This window comes from Pavona decussata, unplaced genomic scaffold, assembly GCF_977016875.1.
Source record: "Pavona decussata unplaced genomic scaffold, jaPavDecu1.1 SCAFFOLD_133, whole genome shotgun sequence".
Lineage (NCBI taxonomy): Eukaryota > Metazoa > Cnidaria > Anthozoa > Scleractinia > Agariciidae > Pavona > Pavona decussata.
In genome coordinates this window covers 3,410,685-3,429,463 of record NW_028145546.1, presented here as the reverse complement: position 1 = coordinate 3,429,463, position 18,779 = coordinate 3,410,685, and the positions used below count along the sequence as shown (strand labels likewise).

General features: G+C 40.4%; 3 protein-coding genes across 3 annotated transcripts in view; 1 reads left to right on the top strand and 2 right to left on the bottom strand.

Annotated features, from left to right (window-relative positions):
- Positions 1-135: 135 nt before the first annotated feature.
- Positions 136-2,495, top strand: LOC146468283 (protein fem-1 homolog B-like). Its single transcript, XM_085125122.1, has one exon. It carries the CDS (start codon positions 286-288, stop codon positions 2,314-2,316), a length of 2,031 nt encoding a protein of 676 aa, XP_084981248.1. The 5' UTR covers positions 136-285; the 3' UTR covers positions 2,317-2,495.
- Positions 2,496-8,982: 6,487 nt separating this feature from the next.
- Positions 8,983-9,942, bottom strand: LOC146468282 (beta-4C adrenergic receptor-like). The gene has a single exon (XM_085125149.1). The coding sequence runs from the start codon at positions 9,940-9,942 to the stop codon at positions 8,983-8,985; it is 960 nt and encodes a 319-aa protein (XP_084981275.1).
- Positions 9,943-12,544: 2,602 nt separating this feature from the next.
- Positions 12,545-18,779, bottom strand: part of LOC146468279 (uncharacterized) — a 34,336-nt gene continuing 28,101 nt past the window's right edge. Inside the window, exons 3-9 of the mRNA XM_085124954.1 lie at positions 16,117-16,191; positions 15,933-16,020; positions 15,380-15,442; positions 15,181-15,227; positions 14,304-14,492; positions 14,126-14,192; positions 12,545-13,211 (exon numbers count right to left, since the gene is read on the bottom strand). Of these exons, the coding sequence (XP_084981080.1) occupies positions 13,119-13,211; positions 14,126-14,192; positions 14,304-14,492; positions 15,181-15,227; positions 15,380-15,442; positions 15,933-16,020; positions 16,117-16,191 (622 nt within the window). The 3' untranslated portion in view covers positions 12,545-13,118. The remainder of the gene's footprint in view (positions 13,212-14,125; positions 14,193-14,303; positions 14,493-15,180; positions 15,228-15,379; positions 15,443-15,932; positions 16,021-16,116; positions 16,192-18,779) is intronic.

Sequence of the window (18,779 nt, the reverse complement as noted above, 5' to 3'; positions counted from 1 at the left end):
ATCCAACCCAAGCGTGGCTACCAAGTCATGTCATCGCGCGTTTTCCTGCAGGGTAGAGAAGGAAAGTTTGCACTCACTGACTATGCTAGGGTGGAAAATTTTTGTTGTCACATGATGGCTAGACATTTCCGGCACGCGGCATGCACGGTTTCGATATTACGTCACGACAAAGGTTCGTCAAGACTGAGAAATAATTTGCATTGCAGATTGAGTACACGTAGGTGGTAGTTAACTACAATTTGCATCGCGTTTTTACACCGAATTTGCTCGAGAATAAGCGCCAAAATGATCAGTTTGGAGTTCTCCAATCACATCAAGACTTTCGACTACAAGAGTCAACGCAGTCCAATCGAACGTGAAGCGATCGACACCGTGATCGCGGGGCAACCATTGTCCTCGCTGTTTGAAAAGCATGGGCTTGGCTTTGAGGAACGGAAGCAACTTTTGAAGACAAAACTTGGCTACCCTCATAAAGGCGAAGAATGTAGTCTCTTCCTATTGGCTGTTATTTGTGGTCATGTGGAACTTGTCAGAAGCATGATTGAAGAACAGCTGGTTGACATAGAGCAGAAGAAAACAGTTTTAGTGGGTGTTCATGCTGAGAAAAATGTCATGCCCAGTGGCTTTGGTTACGAGGTTGGTGAAGGAGTGACTGCCCTGTGGTGTGCTGCTGCCTGGGCTAAACTTGACCTAGTGAGGCTGTTAGTGAGCCATGGTGCAAACATTGATCACAAATCTAAAGGTGGCTCTAGCCCACTTTTCATGGCATGTCAGTATTTTCATTTAAACAGATCACGTCAAGTACTTCTGGGAAAACCTGATGTACCCATCCAGCTTGAAATAGTCAAGTTCCTTGTTGAAAATGGGGCAGATGTCACAGAGTTTGGCCGTGACACCAACACTCCCCTGACTGCGGCATGTCTCTCGGGATTCAAGGATCCGTCACTTGAGGTCTATTTGCTTGAGAAAGGTGCAGATCCAAATGTCAAGAATGCACATGGCTCCACTGCTTTACACCTGGCTGCAGAAAAAGGATGTTTAGAAACAGTCAAGGAGTTGATTAAACATGGAGCACAGTTTGAAGCTGTTGATGCAGAAGGGCTGACCCCCTTACAGCGAGCATGTTGTGGTTGCCATGATGAGGTTGTCGATTATATTGTTTCACTGCCTAGTTGTAGTAGAGAGCAAAGGATTGATGCTCTGGAGCTGCTAGGTGCGTCACATGCAACAAGTATCGACACAGAAAGCATAGAGTATCCCAGTGAAGGAGATGAAGAATATGATGATGATACTGATAACACATCCATTCAGCATGGTTACCAGCTCATGCTGAGAGCAATGAAAGAGCGCTTCAGCCCTCCTACTAACACATTAAAGTCAGCGGTGAAGTCTCGTTTAGATGTGTACAACAACCAAATGGAAAGCCAGTGTCTGGAAGAACTTGAAGCTTTGAATGACAAAAATGAAGCCATTCTGATGGAGGGCTTTATCATCAGAGACAGAGTTCTTGGTCAGCTTCGCTCGGCAGAAATTCTTCAACCCCTCGTGAACAAAGCTGTGGTGTCGGCCCATAAAGGTGACCTTAAGGTAGCTGTTAAATTCTACTCTGAAGCCTTATCTTTCAAATTGGTATCTTCTCCTCAAAGCAGAGAAATCTTCAGAAGATTCCTTGAGCATGTTGCAGGCATGATCGAAAACAAGGCGGAGGTGAAGATTGCTGACCTTGAGGTAGCATATCAGTTTTTACAAGCTTGGCTGACAGATCTGGTACAGAAGAAGGAAAAGCAACATGGATCCCATTTTGAGCTTCAGGAGTATGAATGGGCTTTTGACCGAGACATGCTTAAGGCCTTCTACTTCATCTGCATCCTGAGCAATGTTGAAATTCACAATGATCAAGATGCTAAGAGAAGGCTGGACATGATCAAGTCCATAGTTGATCTAAACTTGCGTAATTCGCAGGGGTCAAGCATGTTACATTTGGCTGTTTGGGATTCAGTCATTGAAGTTCATAACAAGGTCTCTTTGAAAGAAATGTTCAGAGTGCCTAACATGAAAGCTCTACAAATCTTGCTGCAATGTGATGTAGATATCAATTCCCAAGATAAAGCTGGCAATTCTCCCCTACACATCCTTGCTGCTGTTGACCCAGATCTGGCCATAGTTCCAACCGATTTCAAAGGAAGTGGAGGAAAGATGTATGTTGACTGGTTGCTTCAGAATGGTGCAAAGTTAGATGTGAAAAATGCGGCAGGGGATAGGCCAGCTGATGTTGCAGTGTCTGAAATCACTAAAAGATTTCTGGAGAAACTGTAAGATGGATCTCCTTGTAAAGCAGGATGGGTTTTGTAACGGCAGTGCCTGCTAAAACATAGACATTTGTGCGCAGTTTATAACTACGTAGGGAAAAGCAGGTCTTGGCAAGGGTTATTGGAATCTGAAAAGAAAATTGGGGTATAACCACACATTTTTCAGAGATAATTATGCAACAATAACTCTAAAGATTGTTTAATACAAAACATGTATGGCATTTTGCCCCCAAATGAATGAAAAATGCATGGTAACCCCCCCCCCCCCCTGCCATTTTCTTTTTGGATCACAATAGCCCTGGCTAAGATAAGCTTTTTCCGCAGTCATAAACTGCATAAAAACACCTCTGTGTTAGAAGGCAACATCGCTATTAAGCTAATTACATCAGTGAAGCAAGGCGAAGCATGAGTAAAAATTCATAGGCTAATTCTTGAAATTTCAGCCCTAAGATAATAAAGAAATGTGAGAGTATAATTTTTACTTGGTAATTATCATCTCTATGTCAAACTAGGACTTAGTTTTGGAGCAATTTGAATTTTGAACTAAGACTAATTTCCACTAAGTATAGCTTTTGATCGAGGCCTTAATTCTCCTTTGGGTCTCGTTCTTACTTACATCACACCAAACAAAACCCTGGCAATCAGGCAAGATTAAAAAACTGTCAAATATGTCAAAAGGTGACATGAAACATTCTTGCCTGGGGCCTGGAATTGTGCAAACCATTACAGTACTAAAATTTACATGAGAATCAAATGTTTCCAACTGTAGCAGTCATGAACATGTGTGTATGAATTAATTAACCACACATCTTAAAATAAATATTTGTGATGTGAGAAGAGGTCAGAACTAATTATGACAATTATTGAAAAGTCAATTGTGAAGGGCTGTTGGAATCCAAAAAGAAACTTGGGGGCAATCATGCATTTTTCAGAGATAAACTGTATTAAGCAACAATAGTTTGAAAAAATGGTAAACTACAAAACAATGTATGGAATTTTCCCCAAATTGAACCTTAATTATCTCCGCAAAATGTGTAGTTACCCCTGATTTTCATTTTGGATTCCAACAACTCTAGTACCTTGCTAAGATCTGCTTTTTCCGCATAAATGCATAAATTATCAAAAGCCACACAAAAAAAGACATTAATTTTTAGTTCAAAGAGGAAAAGTTGTTATTTTGCGTACAGAGGCCAAGCAAAAAAGAGCAGACATTCATTTTATTTTGGTAGTAATAAATAAATAAATGTAATTTATGATGATATAAAGCTGTTGCTGGAATTCCAAGGATTCCCCAGCTACACGTATCGTTCCTAAGTGTCCACTGTAAGTTCATTAGGTGCTCTTGTGCTATGTCTGGGCTGCCAGGCTCCTGTAAGGTAATTTAGCCCTTTTAAAAAGTGTATACCCACACGGGTGCCAAATTTTGAGTTGGATACTTACAAAAAAAAACGAAAACGAAAATACTTGCTGTAACATTTTTAGTTACAGATATGTGCATTAGCACAACAATTATTATAACTATTGACATTATTACAGCAACTACTTAGTGGTTAGGGACTTGTATAAACAAAAAAGACGTTTTATGACCGGCGGGTGGTGCTTTTTGGATAATTCAAGGCACCCAACGGTTCATTTAAGTGGGTATCTGTTCAGAAGGCAGTAATCGCCTCAGAAATTTGGATTTAGTTGTCAAGAAAATCGTAAGTTTTCTTCGGCAAAATGTCAGCTCTAACTTGTAACCGCTGGAAAACTAATTTTTTTCGTTTTTGGAGGGGAAATTATGGCGTAAACACTGCGAAACCAAGTTCAGCTAGCATATTCGCAAAGCCATCAACAGTTAGTAAATTTAGGAAATAAGATTCCATTTCGATCATTCCATAAAACGTTCCTCAACTTAAATTTTGAGCTGAAGCATTAGAACTATTAACTAAAGTTAAAGGTAATGAATACAGTATAAGAATTAAATTACAAATGAAAGCTAATCCATCTGTGAACACAGCAAACAACAGTTTAGTGTTTTCCTTAAATGTTCTCGTTGCCTGTCCCTGATAATTTGAAAGTGGGTGGTATTTTATAATGTTAATTCATATCTAAAGTAAAATCGCTTAAAAATATTTCAATTAAAACGCAAGGGGCACTTGCGTTAGCCGCTTAGTTTAAATGTAGTAATAGACCATTGAAAAAGAGAAAATAAACTCAGCTCAGGAAAAACAAGTTCTGTGATGCACTGATGTTGATGTTGCTCAGCTGTGGCTAGTAGCTGCTGAGTTAATAGTTGTGTTATATTCGTTTTGTTTTGTTAAGTTGTTGTTGTTGTTGTTGTTTTACAATTATTGTTGTTGCTGAGGTTTAATACATTTAAGAAATGTTGCTGTTGTCATTATTGGTGCTAGAGTTGTCGTTGTAAGTTGCTGTTGTTAGTATTTTTTTTTCCAAGTGTTCATTACTTTAAGCTTTCGCTGTCACCTCTGACGGGCTTCGTCAAGGTCCACAAACCTTTTAACGCCCTCACAACGACAGCAAACACTCTTTAAGTAGGGCGCTAAAGCCGGCGACACACTTTGAGATCTTATACGCCGATCGCGGCGATCGGTGGAAATCGCCAGGTGTGCCCGGAGCAGTGATTTGCGATGTTCGCCGATCGCCGCGATTTTGATCGGCGTATAAAATCGCCGATATCTGGCATGTCAGATATTCGCCGCCATTCGCCAAGTGTGCCCGTTCCCGAGATTTACTACGTTCATCACTGCGAATCACAAGAAAAGTCAACCCATCAGGTTGGGCAATTTCATCACGTGACTTTTCGAAACTGCCAAGTGTGTCCGCCGATTAATCGGGGGTTCGCCGCGATCAGCGTATAAAATCGCCAGGTGTGTCGCCGGCTTTATGCGAAAATAAAATGCGTGGAAACCGGAAAGAGGGATGGCCTTTCTCCGGACTTAACTCGACTTCACCGCTGATTGGAACTCAGCTTTAGTCTTCCTAGTCTTTCCAGTCGCCGACTTCCTCCTTCACGGCTCCTGCGCGATTTATTTTTGCGTTCGCTTTTTAGCTACGCCATGCCATGCTATTTTGACCAATAAAAACTGCAAAGAACCATTGATCAGTCCTCTGGCGCCATTAATACAAAATACAGTGGGAAGTCCGACATCTCTTGGTGTCAACCTCTTCCAAAATCAGCAAAAGTGGTTTGTACAATTTCACGTGAAAGATTGGCTTTCTTAAATTACGAGCCGATACCAAGGAACAGGAGTACCCAACGACACTTTTAGAGAAAATTAATCGTATGTTGCACTGAACACTAGCTGGGTGTCCCTATGTCAATCTTGGTTACTATTTAACGTTCCTGGGAAAAAATACCCGCTCTTCACTGCCAGCGAGCAAGACTTTAAAGAAATGAAAATCTCCAGCCAGTTGTAACTGTACAAGCAAGTCAGCTTGAAGGTATGCAGCATCTTCCCGACACTGAATTTGTTTATATATCTTTCCGGTGTCATCGGCAAACATGGCTCGTCAGGACCGAATCGGGCAAGTCAGCCATAGATGAGAAATAGTATCGGGCCTAAAATGGAGCCTTGAGGTACACCGGAGCTGACAGGCAGAGCCTGATCAGAGATTTCACCCAGCACCGTTACACGTTGGTAGCGACCCATCAGGTAAGAGCTAAACCACTGCAAGACGCTGCCTCCAAATCCGAACTCGTGCAACTTTTGCAGCAGTCAGCCATGTTTCACCTTATCGAAGGCCTTAGACATATCCATATAGATCGTGTCCACCTGTTTTCCGTCAGCCTAGTAGGGAGCCCACGTGGCCCAAAACTTCCAAAAGGTTGGAGGTGCACGATTTCCCTCTAATAAATCCATGTTTACAATCTCTTACCACCTCGTACAGTCTTAACAACAACAATTTATTTACAAATTCAGATGATATAAGTGGCTTGTCCCGCAAATAGCCACAAAACTAGTCGAGGCGGGACAAGACGAGCACGAGAACATAATAGAAAAAAATTACAATAAATTATCTTTGAAGTGTTAAATAAACATCGCTCCAAGACTTTGGATACCAGTGACGGTAAGGAGATGGGCCTGTAATTCTCTATGCACTCGGCCTTACCCTTTATAAAAACAGGAACAAATGACAGAGCAGAGACTGTTTCCTTGAAGTTTCGCTGGGATTTTATGAGGTCCTATGGCTTTCGTGACATCAAGGGCGAACACGGATTGGACTTCGCTAACCGTCAGCGGTAATTCCACTTCCAGATGAAGGGGGAGGAGGGGGGTGGGGGTGTCATGGGCGAAAACTGATGCCAAGTAGGAGTTAAACGAATTGGCTATTTCCCCAGGATTTTCAGCTGAAGATCTTAACGGCGTACGATTACCTGGGTCAGCGAATGCACTGGCTGATATTGGCGTCGAGACTTAATCAGGAATTGTATGCGATTTGGAATTCAGCTTCAATATAGACCAGAAACGCTTTAGGTTTGTGTTGAGGTCGGACTCGACGGAACCAAGAAACTCATCACGGCTGTTCCGCAGCATGCGCTTAACACCCGATGCGCTGTCAATGGCCGGAGTCCCAGAGGAGGTCTGGCAAATTAAAATCACCCGAAATTACCATATTGTCAAACTGCTCACAAACTTTATGCCGAAAATTATCGAATACATCCATCCAACTTGGGTCTTCATTGGGAGGCCTATAGCTAAAAAGAGAATAAAATTCTTTGACCAGTAAGCGCAGTAATTTTGGCAAAAATGATGTCAAGCTTTTGCAGCTCGGCTTCCGATTCAGGTTTAAATTTTTTGACAGCTTTGAAGGAGACCGTTTCGATAGCGATAAGAACTCCACCACCACCTCGATCGGCAGACCGATCTCTCCTAAATATTGTAAAGCCGGAATGCAATATTTCAGAGTTGTTGATATTTTGGTTCAACCATATCATGTCTCCTTGACGCATATAACGTCAGAGCGATGAAGGTTACACACGGATTGCCAGTTTGTTGTGCTGTCTTTGTGATAACTTTTCAAGCTTCTGGCATTCATCACGGGGCAATTGATCTTACCAGCAGTCTTACAAGCAGAAACCGGTCCAGGGATAGGATTGTTGTCGCCAGACATCAAGAGGCGAAAGGTAGCATCTGATTTGTTGTAGAAACAAACGCGGCACATTTTCATTACGTGGCACAGTAATAAGTGTTGACTTAGTAGCCAAAAACAGAAAAATAGCAACGGCTTTCACAGAGCTCTTCGAGTGACGACCCTTAACAATGTCAACAATCCATCGAAGGAGCAACCGTTTTGGGGAAAACGGCAATAAAAATTGTAAGAATGAAATAAGGTAAAAGGAGTCCAAGACTAGCGGTACCTCCAAGACTACAGGTCGTTTGGCTTATGACCACGAGTCATCCTTCTGTCATTATATCGGTTTAGACCGTGCGCATGCTCAAACCTCAAAACGTACTACATGGAAGACAAAATGACTTTATTGTCATATATATACATGGCTGAATCTCAGTTTAAGTCAGTAACGTGGAACTGAGGTGCCAACGAAAGGGATCTGTCTCAAATGGTCTAGGGGCCCACTTTTCCCTCCCTCACTGTCTTGTCGGGAACAAGGTATCGGAAAGTATTGCGGAACCATCTCCAACTGGCATAAGCGAACTGCAGGCCGAAATCTCGTGGTGCATCGTCATGGTACAACGCTCCGGCAAAGCGTCCAGAGGTACCGCTGTCGGCTGTATTTTTCTCTCTTTTTCAGCCATTTTTATGTTAAGGCTGGCAAGTCGCCCGAAGACATCGAAGGGAAAGAAACGTTTCATTCATGTCCCTTGTCATGTCCTTGTCAAATTGTTGACGGGTGTTGTATACAATTCATAGCACGTTAAACACGTTCCCTTGAAAATATAACATCGATAAATACATTTACGCGCAGGGAGGATTGCAACCCTTAGGTGTCCAAGATCAAGGGCCTGTTTCACAGGAGATTTCTCGGCGAATCTGGAGAGATTTGCGGGAAAATGTCGGGGAAACATGAACTAATTACGGCACAGCAGGATATTAAAACTCGGGAAATTCGAAATCTTTTCCGTGAATGTCACCGAAAAATTGGGAGGATATTCCAAATTTCCGGAAGAGGGTAATATTATTGGACAAAAATGCCTGGAGAGGCCCATGTGTATTTTATGCCCATTTCGAATGGAAGAAAAGCGCTGGTCATGTTCTGTGTAAAAAAATAGTTTCACATACAACAGTGGAGCAGCTGTTATTTCCTGGCGCGCTACCTGCCTTCAAATTTTATCGGTAAAGACGGTGTTAGAGCGAAAAGTCAAATAAGATTTTTACGAGCCTGACAGAGGTCCTGAGAGGCAGGAAAAACAAACGAGACATTTTTTTTACCCAACTACAACTAGTGTTTTTAAAAAAAATCTCAGCCGGCAAACTATAGATATTTAGAAACGTTCCACCCAGTTGTAATCGCCTGATGTATTCAGTTCCCAGCCGGCTCTATTTCAACCTGCAGATCAAGAGCGGGTTTTTCAGGGAGGGGCCCCATCAGGTACTCCAGAAGGAATATCATTACACTACAGAATTAGATTCAATAATTTTGTCACTGATAGTTAGATCTAAAACCTCTCATATTCACGCTGTTCTAACGTTGGTGAATGATATTTTAATGTCACATCTGGATCACATCGATCTGTCTCTGGCCTTCAAGGTTTCCAATATTGCTCCGAGTTTCTCCTAAATCTCGACGCTCCTGTCGGCAACTACACGCCGTTTTCAAGATCCGCTTGATTGCTACGCGAAGCTCCGTTAGCTGAAAATACAGCAAAGTCGGGTTAACTGTTGAATTAGCAAAAACTAAGGTCCAAGTGAAAAGGTACAAGGCGCGCACCATCGCAGAGGCAGCGTGGCCGATGACAATAATTGCGACAGTGTAACAACACACAGGAAAATAACAGAGGATGAGAGCAAGCAAAATAAAGAAGATCGTTTTGACAGATTTTCTGAATCGAGCTTCGTTGATGGCTCGTTGATACAAGTTGGCGTCCTGGAACACTGCTTGATCTTGGATCTTGGCATGGTGAAACCGACAAACTCGATAAAGTTTCTGATAAACAAAAATGTTTATCAGTAAACAGATGATGATAAACGGTGATGCTGCGCGGCTGAAAAACAGGGAAATATCACCCAACCAACGACAATAAGAAGCAGCAAAACTACAACCCGCCCAGAAAACGGCAAGAACGCAGACTGCTCTCTTGAACGTTACGAACTCCTTGTATCTCATGTGAAGACGGAGTGCGAGGTACCTGTCTACGCCGATCGCTGTGACTGTAAGTAGTGACACGGCGGAGAGGGATACAGCAAATACCTGAAACATTGCAGACAACACTTCGCGACCTTTGAATTCTGCAGTGGATACCAAGACGACTCCCAATGGTTGAGAAATTAATCCCACTCCAAGATCGGACAAGGCTAGGCCAAACAAAAGAGCGTTGGTAGCAGAATGCAAAGAAGGCGTCTTCCAGATGGCTGCCAAGATAAACGAGTTGGCGAGAGTTGCTGCTAAAGAGAGCAAGGCGTTCAACACACCGTTAGCAAGTGCCAAGACATGTGTATCCTCCATAACCATGACAGTACGTAAGTTACGATTTCTAGTAACAAATGTCAATAAATTAATTGGAGAGCAGTGTTTTCAGTTCGTACCAACATCTATTTAATTTGTAACGGTAACCACCTGATCACGGCCATTCACCTATTGAGATTGAAACGTTATTGGATTGATTAAACGACGCATCTTTTACAAAGAGCTTTCTTTTAAAGTTTAAGATCTCCCTCGAAGCAAATCATAAATTTAGACAAATGTTCTTTCAAATTCAAAGCAATTGATTTTAATTTCCTCTCGGCCGTATAGAAATTGAAACAAGAATGTTATTAGATTTATTAAACGATGTATCTTTTACAAATAGCTTTCTTTTATAGTTTCATGTCTCCTTCAAAGCTAATGATAACTGAAGACAAATGTTCTTTCCAATTAAAAGCAACTGATTTTAATTTCCTCCGAGGAAATTAAAATTGAAACAAGAATCATATTAGATTTATTAAACGATGTATCTTTCACAAATAGCTTTCTTTTATAGTTTGAGGTCTCCCTTAAAGCTAATCATAACTTAAGACAAATGTTCTTTCAAATTAAAGGCAATAAATTTATTTCCTCTCGGCATCACCCCTGAAGCAGCCTCTCAGGACTGTTACCATAAGTATCGATGACACGTGCCAGCTACGTTCCCGGAGTCTCTTCGCGAGTTTGGTCTGTTTTTAACTAGCCCTATATATATCACAATAAACATTCTTAAACTCACGAAAAATATTCTGAAAAAATACGAGGTTGCGCACTCAAACGCTACGATGGTATTTGAGCAAAATGAATTGGGTATTAAGCCCACAAACATATAAGAAACACATTTTCAAAACTGTTTTAGGTGTGTCACCCTATTCGTGTCACTATTTATCATGATTTGAGGCGTGGATGGATTAGTATAGTTGGACTATTGTATCTCACAGTTGGTCAATTTAGTTAACACACGCTTTCACAGAAGGCAAAATTCGCTGGAAAATTAGCTTTCTGTTACGTTTCCCTCTATTGGTTCAGTATGTACCCATTTGGTGTATGTACTCACAGCAATACAAAAACACGTTTACTTAGTAAGTTTGTAGTGCAATTTTTTATGTGACGTTTATAAAGGCAGAAATATGAAAGATTGACGAATTTTGGAGACATTTGGAAACTAATTTAAAAATTCTAGGGCGCTAAGTTCTGTATTGAACCAATTTTTTCGGCCTTTCGAGTACGTAAGTAAGTAAGAACTTTATTATAGTGTCGAAGTCGCTAGCATACAATGTACACTAATTGGGGACACCTAACTACAATTACTTGTCTAATAGTTAATAAAACAATCTAATAATCAATAAAATACATAAAATGTACGTCCACACGTAAAATCGGTTATTAGTTGTTACATAAAAAACAGTCTTTACCAGTGCTGTCTGGCAGGCTTGTGAAATTAACAAGTTTAATACGCTTTTTGAAAGTGTCCATTGATTCAGACAATCGAATAGATATATCGAGTTTGGACCAAATGGCAGGGCCAAGGTAGATCAGGCTGTGTTTGTCCGAAATCTAGGTATGACGAAATCATGGTTTCTAAGATGATACCGAGAATTAGTCACAGCAAATAAGTCCGCAATGTAGGGAGGCGCCAGGCCATTTTTGACTTTGTTCACTATGATTGCAATGGCTTGTAGTCGCCGGGTAGTGGGCAGCCAACTCTGTTGGGGAGGGTCTGTTTCTCGCTAGCCGTTGTTGTGCAAGAAAAATACGGGTAGGGGCGAGATACTAGAACCTTACCCAGATCTCAATTGTGCCGTGCTGTGAGGATTTCACGAAGAATAAGGGGACCACCGGTAAAGTCGCTAAAGGTCGTAACGGAGGCGGATTCTCAATAAGAGATTCCAAGCTTCTCGAGTCTCAACGCACAGAGGGTCGGCGAAAACGTTCTTGTCTCCTCTGCAGTCGTTTAAGGAGAGACGAACTTTTATACCCATTAAGAAGATGTGGCAAAATTAAGATACATAGTGAAAACGAGTACGTGTGCACGTGGTAGGCATGGCAGACTGTTCACAGTCCCCCTATTTTTCCGTTTTTCCGCTTCGATGGAGTTGCCGCCATCTTGGTTTGTGAAAGCGAGCGCGATCTGGGGAGAGTGTCTAAACTACCGAGGGTAGCCGGAGTGGGGGTTAGTTGAGTCGGGGAGGGCGGAGCATGTTAAAATAGAGTGTGTGCACGGCAGCCATGTTGGAGGACTAGCATGGCCGTCGTGCACACACTCTACAGGGTTGACAGACCTGCGCGACTCCCACTGTGTGTCCGTTGTGTTGATAAAAGCCTTTTCAGTTTTGCTTTTACGACAGGTACCCCAAGCCCCAAGTTTTGTTTAGATTTTCAGTATTTTTTCCCTAAAATCTGAAGATTTTGGCAAAGCCCATATAAGACTTAGAAAGAAAATACAAAACTGAGAGGAAAAAAGCGAAGTAATCCCAACGGCGCACTATCGTTATCCCTATTGTTTCCTTTGAACAAAGACTGTTTGCATAATAAATGTGTGGGGCTGTGCGGAAATCTTGCCATTTTAACTAATCTGATAAATCAGAAGTTAGACACCAACACTCGCAGCTACCAACGCACCATAGTGCGTGAAAATCACTCTCCTTTTATTTTATAAAAACTCCATGTTTTACACCGTTAATACACATTTATGCCTTTAAGATTTTACACTTTACCCCCGAAACATTCGTGTGCATCAACGCTCCTACCATTAAACGTCGTCAAGCCCCTTTACAAACTGCACTAGTAAAGCTGTTTCTAAAAGTTTCTAAATTAAGGCTTACCCGTGAGGGAGCTACATTAACCGGCATAAAGACTTATTTTTGGGAAGCACAGTTTTAATGCTTGCGTTACAAGTTGAAGGTTTGATATACAACTATGCATAGTAGGCACGTTGTAAGTATTTCACATGGAACAAAGTCGGCCATAACACTCCTAAAACGTGATCTCAACACACAGTGCTGTCATCACGATAAAGCCTGCATGTACTTGTTTTTTATTTATTTATTTACAATAGAATACTAACATGACAACAAGTTAAATAAAATTATATTAGCAGTCACTCTAAAATCAAAGGAACTCGAAACTGAATTGCTGATTTAGCAAACACAATAAAAATATCTTTCTTAATCAAAAGCTACTTGCTATTTTACAGCCTGTCCACTATCTCTTCTTTGCAGCTCAAATTCCGTCATAATCATTCTGTGGTCTGATAGTGTAAACTCTTTTGGCCATTCCTAAAATAAAACGAAGATATAACCAACAAATTTACAAGTTAGTTTTTTGTGCTACGGAAGCAGGTACTATCAGACCACACAAGATCAGGGCCTCTATGGAACTTTTTTTTTTTCTTTTTTTTCCTCGGCAACTTGTAACACCATGAGCCTTGAATATTAATTTTGCTTGTGGGTTTAATCCATTTTACTGTTGGCTATATCTTTTAGAGCCCATGCTAACTCATACATTTAATAAATAAATAAATAAATAAATAAATAAATAAATAAATAAATAAATAAATAAAATCAGCTTCGTTAAACAAGGGTGACACTTAACAGTCTGTTGCGACTGACAAACCTGTGGCCCTCAGATTCCTGATCAAATTGAAATTTGGAAATGTTGCTTTTTGAGGAGAGGGGAAAACCGGGAGTACCCGGAGAAAAAACCTCACGGAGCAAGGATGAGAACCGACAACAAACTCAACCCACAATTGACCGCGAGTCTGGAAATCGAACCCGGGCAACATTGGCGGGAGGCGAGTGCTCTCACCACTGCGCCATCCCTGCTCCCCCAGTACAGCTTGTAGACTGAAAAATTACCAAATGAATATTATGGTTCCTTATAACTCACTGGGCAACATTTTCCTGTACCAAACATTTTAAGGCCCGAAGGCTGCAGCCATAAATTGTATGTTAGGCCCCAGCTCTGATAACAGATGTAGTGAATGTTACATGGTACATGTAGCTGCGGTGTTCTATTTGTAGTCTCATTGCTCCAGACTCAGTAATTTGTTTTTTTATTAACAGCTAATTATAAGTCAGCAATAATAATATTTCTTCATCCATTAAATTATAAAGAACTAAATAGGAGTTTTATGTTCTAAAATCCTCTATGGGGTACATGTACTGAATTAAGCATACAAACCAAAACTTACTTCATCGCTGTATTCTGCTGGCAATACCATGGATTGCTTAGGAACTAGGTCACTACATGATGAATTTCTGAAACAAAACAATAAAAAAATATATTATAACAACTTCAGGTGCCATGAAAGGACCAAACCAATGTTTGAACCTGGAGAAATCATTGACATTGCCAGTCAAGCAGCTCACCTATAAAATATATAGTCTACAAGGATCTCTTCACCATTGTACAGTCTGTGTGTCACACATGGCTCTCTGCTGTGAACAGTTTTGTATGAAGATATAAACCCACTTTCTATCACATGATTATAAACAGCATCCTCAGGGCAGCCATTAAAATCCCCTGCTAACAATACTGGAACATGTTCTATGCTATTCCTGAAACAAAGACAAGGCGACTGTCAGTATCACCTTAAAAAACCTAACAGTTGGTGAATATGTTGTGTAGCAGCTGAGAAATACAAAAGGAAAGCCTCCGTTAGCAGGGTAATGCCAACCAAAATATCACTTGAAAACATAATTTCATGCCATTTGCACTCCTTTGCAATCATTCCAAATTGTTCAACTAGTGAAACTTGGCTGGTGGGAACGGCGTTTAAGATAAGACAGAGAATGGATTATTTACCGTCATGTGCTCACATTCTCCACAAAACCTTGAATTTGGTCATTTTATATTGTTGTTTGGCCAACGACACCGAAGAAATGTACCAAAATTTATAACACACATGCAGGGCCATTGTTTTCCACATTAAATCCTACTGTTTTGTGATGTCCTCATTGCAGTCCCCATAGTAGCTGCTTAAACTCCCTGCTATGAGGGTGGGGGGGGGGGGGGAGAGGGCTTACTTGAGATGTTCAAATTTATTACTTTTTTGTACACATTTAAACCAACCTTCAGACTTAAACCTTGTTCAAAGGTAAACTTGTTTTGAATTTTCCAGCTAAAAAAGGAAACTAGTCAAGCTAATTTACATGCTTACAAGAAAATAATTATTTAGATTCCCATGGCAGCCATGACTATGACAGTGATTTTAAGTACCTAAACATAAATTTACAGTTTGCTTACTTTTTCTGATAAGATTCAATTTCATTTCTCACTTTCTTTATTTGAGACTGTGTAAAAACAAATCAAGAAGCTATATTCAATAATTGCAGTGTAGTAATAATTAATTTTTGTAAGAATCAAAGAATGTGAAACATAAAATTAATGAATGAATAAATGCAAACAAACAACAATAATTTAGGTTAGCGATCAATATGCTCACCATTCTAAGATACTGATCAATGTAGTTTGAACAATATGTCAAATGTGTAGTCATAAGGATGACCTGAAAGCAAATTCAGAAAAATTAAATATTTAGCCTGAGGGTAAAATCCAACTGTGTGATCATTCAAATGAAAGCTACTGAGCGGTACTTTCCTGTGGTGCTGGATATGCAGGTTCTAACTTTTTTAAGTCTGTGGATAAAATTGTTAAGTATGACCATTCAAATGAAAGCTACTAGAACACATCTTCACTACTTTAAAAAACAGGACTCTCACTCTTGGCCTTTTTAAGGTGCACTTCAGCAGTGTCGATGGTTTGCCGTTGCCTGGACTCCATAAAAATTTTAAATTACCATGAAACAGGTCTATACACCTAATGCAAAAAAGGCTGACATTTTAATATTCTTTTGCCTGCATTCAAATTAGCCTCACTAGCCTCATTCAAGGGAAAATATGCTTTGATATTTGAACTGAAGAACAAGGTAAGTGAGGCTAATTTGAATGCAGACAAAGAATATTAAGCTGTCAGCCTCTTTTGCATCGGTTCTATACCTCTTCCTCTTGAGGTAAAAGAAGATGCACCAGTAAGGCCACTCGGCGATTCATGTCATTGAAATGAATGGGACTTACTGCAAGGATACTGTGGAATATATAACAAGGTCAGCAGTTTACCACTAGTACTGTACTATAAACATCAAAGAAAATATTCTGAGATGTACCATAAGTGTGAACTTACCTGATTGAACGATCTATCAAAATGGCTAAGCCATCCGTCTTAAAACCTGTTCGCTTCAGTTTCAGTATTCTGTACCTTAAAAGCAATGCAATGGATATAACTGTTACTAACATTACAAAATTAATATTATACAAACATTGTCTCTGCTATATACAGACAATTTTTTACACTAATTGTCATGAGCAAAAAGTTACAGAATCTTAATAGCGGAGCTCCGCCAGCGGAGGCGCGCTGCGGAGCCCCATAGCTAAGAGAATTTGGTAACCCGTGAAAGCGAAAAATTTTGGTTTGGTTATGACGTCACTTGTCCACCCGTACGACCGTCCGTCGTCAGACCGTACGCAATCCCACAATGCTAATGCGCCCGTGTTTCTTTGGCGGGAAGTTGCATGGCGAGGTGCGTTTACAACAGGAATGATAAAGAACACAAAATACAAAGTCAATTTATAGCGGAGCTCCGCGCGCGGAGCCCCATAGCTAAGTGAATTTGGTAACCCGTGAAAGCGAAAAATTTTGGTTTGGTTATGACGTCACTTGTCCACCCGTACGACCATCCGTCGTCCGACCGTACGCAATCCCACAATGCTAATGCGCCCGTGTTTGTTTGGCGGGAAGTTGCATGGCGAGGTGCGTTTACAACAGGAATGATAAAGAACACAAAATACAAAGTCAATTTATATGTCTTCGTTGGATATGTTGACAGATGTGGAAAGAAGAGAAAGAGAGAGTAAAAGAAATCAGAAAAGCGGGGACGATTAAGCAAAGTTCAACGTGAAAGCGAGCGATAGATAGCAAGTTCGAGCAGGCCGGCTGGAAAAGTAAGTTTAAAGAAGCCTCACATTTGTCTATATCACCTGTTTGTGATCAGTTATGGCAACTTTCAGAAATCTAAAATAGCTTTACATAAACACTTTAATCGCTTTCGATATCACTAATATTCGAGGAGAAGTTAATTTTTGAAAAATATATTTCGTGGCCGTGTTTTTCATTTGCACCGCACGGCTCTCATGTTATTGTAAACACACACAAGTTTCAAAGTTCTTAAATAATTCTACCAAACACCAAAGAGTATTTTTCTGTATTCTCCTTTTGTTAACGTTTATTGAGAGACTAGAGTTATTAATAATTAGGAGCAGAATAGACAGAGTTTTGAATTTCCAAACATTTTTCCCCGGGAGCTATTTTAATAACTTGCTCTCGCAAAAAATACCATGTTTACGTAATTCCGACGGCCGTTTATACAGATCATTTGTAAAGTAAAATAATTTCTTCCAGGCAAAAATCGATGATTTGTTGCGCTACGTGTTTCAAGCTTTACACAGATACTTAGTCGTTTATTAAATTCTCGATACCTTTGATATTCGTATAGAAATTAATTTTTGAACATTTTGTTTCATGACCGTTTTTTTTTTTTCATTCGCTCCGCACGGCTCTCATGCGTTTGTAAACACACACAAGTTTAAACAAGGAGCGATCCTATTCTCGGTTTTCACATGACGTCACCAAATTCTAGAATTCAAAACTGGGAGGCCTACAAAATTTTTACCTTTATTCAAAGAAAGATTACCTAAAAATATGTCTGTTCACAATTTCTTAGCTCAATGTCGTGCTTCCTTTTGAAAATAGTACAGTTTCAATTTCCGAGTTTCCATCGTGCGTGACATAAGGAGGACGGCCGTGACAGAGCTTTTCCGTATCTCAAAAATGACTCTTCGGGTGATTTTCAGCATTCTAAACAATTTAAGTTTGAGGAGAAATATTAATCTAAACATTCAAAAATTCTCAAGGGCAAACAAACCTCTTTTCTGGCAAAAGTGAACTCCAGATGTTTTTTCGTATTTCCGGCCGCCATGTTTGTGCCCCTCAGAGGGACACAAACATGGCGTCTCCATACTAAGCTCTATAAATTTATATGGAACATTTTGTCAAATAACTCGAGTACAGAATGCTGCACAGACCTGACACTTGGACAGATGCCTTATTTATTTATCCTCTATACCATGTCAATTTCTTGACTTCATTCATGGAATGGTTTCGATTTTTTTTTCAATGGCGTGACAGTGAAAACCGAGAATAAGACCAGGCGCGTTTACCATTTGCACAAAAAATCCGGTTGGGATAGAAAGCTTCATATGGTACGGTTTTTCCAGTTTAAGCGGTTTGGCTAGCCCGAGTCCCCTGCGGCTCACGAAAAATAATGAAACAAACTAGCGGCACAGTAATGTTGAGCACGATTCCGCTACAATTCTACACCTCCAAGAGTTTGGCCCTTCAAAATTAAGAATAGTTCAAATTGATTATTTACTTACCTCTGCAGTCATGATTCACATACTCAGTAGTTGTGAAAAATATTGCTTCACAAAGAGTGCATCGCCATGTTGTAGTCGCCATCTTGAATTACAATTAAAAAGCGCTCGAAAACGGACCGGGCCGACCATGATTTTGACAAATGGTACGGAATTTTCCGGTCATTTCGGTTGGAATGGGAAAAGAGGAATACATCTGAGCATTTCCATGTTTTCCGGAAAAGTTCCAGTGGAATTGCCTGAACCATTTGAACTTCCAACCGAAAATTCCGGTTTTTGATGTCAAATGGTAAACGGACTGTCAATCAAAAATCCAAAATGCGCGTATCGGATTGGTTGATTACCAAAAATCTTATT